Consider the following 6,000-nt stretch of genomic DNA (forward strand, 5'->3'; position numbering starts at 1 on the left):
CACCTTCTTTCCCGCCTTCGTGTTATGAGTTCGAGCCTGCTACCACTTTTTTTTTAACCTCTCTTTCTCTCTCCCCCCACTGGGCTGCTTTTTATTCCCACCCTTACTACACCACTACCAACACACCTGGGCAACGCTGGGTACCCGCGCTAGTTAGAAATAAATAATTTCAGTAAAACCCTCACGATGAATTTAGCAGGTTTATAGATCATGCTACAGCCACCGGAAATAGTTTTTTCATTTTGCCAGGAATGGAAATGAGGTGACTAATATGTGCCAAAAAAAAAAGCATTTAAAAAAGTAGTATCATGAGACACAGATTCGCTTGGAGGTGCACAAATTACCAATGTAGGTAGTAGACCTTCTTGTGTCATGGAACTTTTTTCTAAGTTGCATCTTGAAATTGGAAAAATAATCAAGATTATACACATGTGATCCGAAAATAGTATCATGAGAGACGGATTCACTTGGAAGGGCACAAATGACTAATGTACATAATATCATGATACTTTTTTTTTTCAAGTTGCATCTTGAAATTGGAAAAATAATTGTAATTACGAATAAAATGAAAACTTATTTTTTTAATTTTGTTATTAAAAGTGCAAATAAAGACTAATTGTGTTATTTTTATCCGTAGACTTTTGTTAATTTGTATTGTGTACTTTTTAATAATGTCTTTTTCTTCTATTTTATTTCAATAAATCACTTCATGATAGAAATACTGGAGAACAATAAAAGTGAAGACACGGATTTTCCTTGTAATTGCTTCTGGTAGTGTTATGCCGGAAATTAGAAAGTTCGTTAGCTGACTATAACCACATTTTATTGAATTTAAAACCAAGAAATCAAACCACATATTTTAAATTCCAAAGAAAAAATACACACATATTTTGTATTTAAAAAACAAACAAAAAATCAAGCTACATATTTTATTATTTTTATAAAATAAATTTTTACAAATAAAAAAATACAAAACATTTTATTATATTTTCCTAAAATAGTCAAGTAAAAATATTTGCGTTCTTATTTTTGTGAAAGACATTATTTACAAAAAAACAGGAAAGGAAACAGTTATTGTATTTAAAAAAAAATACAAACCATGTTCTTGAATTGAAAGCCATGTTTAATTGAAGAAGAGTTTCCGAGAGGTACAAGTCCTGGAGATGAAGAGTTTTCGGTTGGTAGCTGTTCTGTATAGGTCCTGGACTCTATAATTTTGCAGGCAAGGAGCAAAAGGTCTTTCTCGTGTTGACACGAAAAATTATGTGCAGGAATGCTAAAATATTCAATATTTTTATGGAGCAATTCTGGTTTGATAGCAGATGTTCATAGCGGAATGTGGCTCCATTTGATTCGTCAGTTCCTATTGTCACTGTTTATAAGCAGAACCTTCCAACTTTCTTTAATCATACCCTACCAGTACATCAAACATATTGCAATACATATTTGAATTCTTTTTAAATAAAATAATTATTTACAAAAAATACCCCAAAAATCATAAACATTTTATTACATAAAAAAAAGATCAAACCACATATTTGCAACAGTAACAGAAATTAGGTTCTTGTCCAAAATTCTAAAAAAAAATGAAGAAATATCAGTATGATGTACATACCCATGACAAAACAAAAATATATTCCAAAAATCACGTAACTTGACCAAGTAGTTTTATTTTTTAAATAAGAAAATTAAATTTCATGTGTTTTTGAGAAGTGACTTTCTTGTCTACTATTTTGAAAATAAATTGTAAAAATCCAAGGGAGATAACTGAACAATAATGCATACTTACTAAATTTCTGTTGTAATGCCTACAGAATTAACATTTAATTTCTTTGATTTCTTTTATAAAAATAAAAACTACTTGATCAATTTATGTGATTTTTGGAATATGATATCTTCATTCTGTTACAATATATATATATATATATATATATATATATATATATATATATATATATATATATATATAAAAATACCAAAGAAATATGCATTTGATCTTACCAGAACTGGTGTGTCAATGTGATTATGCCATATACAAACAAATAATAGTTCCATAATGATAATCCCTTATCAAAAATACACTAATCTTTTTTTTTTTTTTGTCCTATTTTATTTTATTCCAGGACAGAAAGAAACAAGTCCGAGAAGAGATGACTGCAATGGAAGACGAAATGAAAAAGGCTAATGAACTGATTAAATCGAGGAAGGACCATCAGGAGCGTATGACGCTTGGATCAAAAAGGTAAATACGATCTCAGATATTTCTTCAAAATTCTCTTCAAAAACTCAAGAACAATGATATTTTGGTATTGGTGCATATAGTGAACTAGACATATCTCAGCATTCGCTTGGTTTTGGCCGGAGCATGACGTCAACAGCTAGATTATGTCGAGCGTCGTCGATAAAATCATAACAATGCTACATAAAAGAAAATAGCAAAATGAATAAATGTAAAATGTAGAAACCAAAAACAAAAACAACCTACCATGATTTGGCTTGTTATTTTTTTTTTTTTTTAATAGTAACTGTCAAGAAAATGTTAGAAGAAGCCAAATTGTAATTTTTAGGAGTCAAATAATCTTAAGGAAATGTTTTTTAAAAAAAAAGGTTCAAAATCAAATATATTTTGCGATTTTTTATGTTTAAAAATTTTTTTTTTTTTGTCAAGGAAAACTGGAAACAAAATATTTTTTTCCAAGTATTTTTTAAAGTCTTTTTTGAAGAAAAGATTTTTTTTTTGCTTTTTAAAATTGGGAGCAGTTTTAAAGATTCATTATGTTCCTGTAGATATGGTCCCAAATACTAACATGCAGAAATTTAAATGTAATGTGAACAAACACTCTACTACTCAACTCCCTACATAGTGTCCCTGTAGATGTGGTCCGAAATAGTAGCTTGTTACATCCAAGTGGTTATATACCTTGTTAAACAAAAGTAAAAAAATCAAAAACAAGTGAAGTATGCATGGTCTGCCGTGAATGCATATTGAATAAGGCATAAAAAAAATGACTAAGTTCAGCATTTATCCCCCCCCCCCCCATTTTTCCCCAAAAGTCCCCAGGGGACGTCAAATCCTGGTGAAAATGAACAAATGGTACAGTTTTAGGCCTTAACATATGTAAATTTGAGTTCTGCACCATGTAAAAAAAAAATGACTAAGTCCATCATTTACCCCTCCCTTTTAGCCTCAAAAGTCCCCAAGGCCTTAACATATTTAAATTTGAGTTCAACACCATGCAAAACTGCTAAATAGACATACACAGAAAATGTTGGACAAATATGGTAAAATAGTCCCCAAAATGGAGTGTTTTTATTAGCCCTAAAAGAGCCCCTGGTGCACATCCAAGAGTTATCGCGAAGTATAGACAAACAAAATTATATAGAAATCAGTTAGTTACAAATTTTCAGAAAGTTTTATAAAAATCCAAGGCATCAATTTTTTTTTATAAACACAAAAGTGTCAATTTTAACCATTTTAACCCAAAAGGCACCCCTAGTGGGGCAATCAGAGTTTTCCTGGAAAATCCGTTCTGTTACTTTTTTTACTCCTATCATGTTTAATGTTTGTGCAAAACTTCAAAAAATTCCAAGGCGTAGTTATTGAGAAAAGTGCAGACAGGTGAATAGACGAACGGATAAGGGTAAATTTGCAGGTCCGCCCTCCTTTCGTTGGGGGACCAAAAAAATTCTGTCATCCTAAAAAATTGTTTTTTTTTCTGTAATTATGTATCTATTTTCTTTTTGTCTGAATGAAAAATAAAATGATTTTCTTTTTTTTTTTTTTTTTTTTTGCAGGTCACACATTGCAACTCCAGGTCGTAAGGATCCAGCCACACCCATGTCAAGCAGAAAAAACCCGGGCAAGTTTGGTCTCTAACTGTTATGGTCATATCACTTGATGATGTGTGTGCTTATGGGTATAAGTCAGAGGACCTGAAGCAAAACAGCTCAATAATACAAACTTTCAAGCAGCTATGAATAATAAAAAAAAAAGTTTTTTAACAAAAAATCTAATCAGAAATTCCTTGTTTTTTTTTTGTTTCTTTTGAAACTAATTGAAATGCTACTCATTAATAAAGAGTTTTTTTTTTCTTCTTTCTCCCTTTGCCCATCTTTTCCCTTTTCCTTCTCTCTATACTTTTCTTCAGCAATGAACAACAGCAGTTTTTCTCCTCTGTCAGAAATATCATTCATTGAATGTGAGATAGGATAAACTTGAGATTTTAGTGTAGACATCTTAAATTTTTAATTCAATTTAAAACTTTTTGCTTAAATACTTTTTTCATTTTTGAGCTACTTTGAACTACTGCTGTTATATTTAGTGTAATTTTCACAACATTTCCTTCGATGTAACTTCCGACCTTCTTTAGGTGTGTCTTGCCGAATTCGGAAATGTTTTTGTTGAACTCTGGAATTTGGACAGAATTTCAAATGGAATCGTATATTTACTTCAAGAGAGTAGCATGTTCTTGTTCCATCAACCATGACTGGACCGAGCTCCTGAGTATTTCACGATTGTACTTTTAAGTTACTCACACTGAGAATTGAACCTTCAACCTTCAGGAGAATATCACTTTTACAATTAATTTTTCCAAGTACTCTAATCACTGCAGTACAAGTCTTTGCAGACATTTCTGATACAAATAATTGGAGTCTTAAACCGATGAAAGGAATTGTCTGTTGCCTATAAAACCAAGCAAAAGCAATATTTAGCCACAGCGCTACTGTAAACTCAATAACCCTTATCCTCGAGTGGCCTCCAGGCCTTGATAAGTGGTGACTCCTTTGTAAAAAAAAAAAAAAAAAATGGTGAGCTTAATATAGGGTTTTAAAAGTTAGAAACTGATATGTTATTTTTTCTTTCTTATGTAACTGCTGTATAACCGTGTCTATGTTATCTTCCTTTAACGTGTGTATAGGTGTGTTCTAATGGCCTCTGTGTAATCATCTCGTCAAAATGCATCTGTTCCCATTTCATATATACAGTCTATATACATTTATATAGTCTGGTGTGTATATACGTGGTCAAGCTCATTGAAAGACCTTTAAGTTGTGTATCTATCTTAGTAGTTCTTAACCGTGTGTGTGTGTACACACACACATGCTACTTTTAATTTCGGAAGAGATAGAGTTTGAAAATATGGAGACAGACAGACATATAGTATTTTATATATTAAACTATTTTTCCCCTTTTAAGCCAAAGAAACTCCATGAGATGAAAGTAGAACATCTCAGTCTTGGTCCCAACAATTTCCGAATATGTCTTTTGGCATGAAACCAAAATCTAAAATATATAAAATATGTGATATAATCTTTTCTTTTTTTTAAATTTTCGTAAATGGTTTCGGCAATGCGTTTTTTATTTTTTATTTTTTTAAGTAAATGGAAGTTATCTCCCTTCTAAAACAGAACCGCCAAATGAGATAAAACGGTGACAAATCAAGGGAAATAACTGCATGTAACTAATGATTAACTGATTAAATACGCTATTGATATCTTTATTGAACAAGATAATGGGAAAAAATTAGATGTAATAAATTATTTATTCATTAAATGCGATGTTGTTTTATATATTAAACCGAAGATATACGCCTTAAAATCAACAGAATTAAATTGATACGGTTAATCTAATATATAAAAGGCTATATGTCTGTCTGTCTGTCTCCATATTTTCAAACTCTATCTCCACCGAAACTTAGAGTCGCAGAGCAGCGCTAAGGTCTTCAAATGATTCAAATTTTTCATGGAACGTTCCTTTATGGGTATTTAGCTGGTTAAAATAGTTTTTAAGGGGGTAATAGGATATTTGGGGTGTGAGTCACTGAGTCAGCATTCACCAATTCCTAGTTGAATCCGTTAGGTACGTGCAAAATGAATGCCGATGATCAAAATGTGTAAACACTTTGACCCCTCCCTTTACTTAGAAATTCACCAAAAATAAGAAAAGAACCAATTTTAATGAAGTTTTCGGTATTTATCAAATAATGATCATGGAATATA

At 31.2% G+C, this 6,000-nt stretch overlaps 1 protein-coding gene across 1 annotated transcript in view; it reads left to right on the plus strand.

Moving 5' to 3' along the window:
- The window catches only part of LOC145258353 (pre-mRNA-splicing factor ATP-dependent RNA helicase PRP16-like), a 290,934-nt gene extending 286,913 nt beyond the window's left edge, over positions 1-4,021 (plus strand). The window contains exons 26-27 of the mRNA XM_080116587.1: positions 2,124-2,242; positions 3,796-4,021. Of these exons, the coding sequence (XP_079972713.1) occupies positions 2,124-2,242; positions 3,796-3,877 (201 nt within the window). The 3' untranslated portion in view covers positions 3,878-4,021. The remainder of the gene's footprint in view (positions 1-2,123; positions 2,243-3,795) is intronic.
- The last annotated feature ends 1,979 nt before the right edge of the window (positions 4,022-6,000 follow it).

This window comes from Euprymna scolopes, chromosome 33 (genome assembly GCF_053919585.1).
Source record: "Euprymna scolopes isolate OS-2025 chromosome 33, ASM5391958v1, whole genome shotgun sequence".
NCBI classification, from domain to species: domain Eukaryota; kingdom Metazoa; phylum Mollusca; class Cephalopoda; order Sepiida; family Sepiolidae; genus Euprymna; species Euprymna scolopes.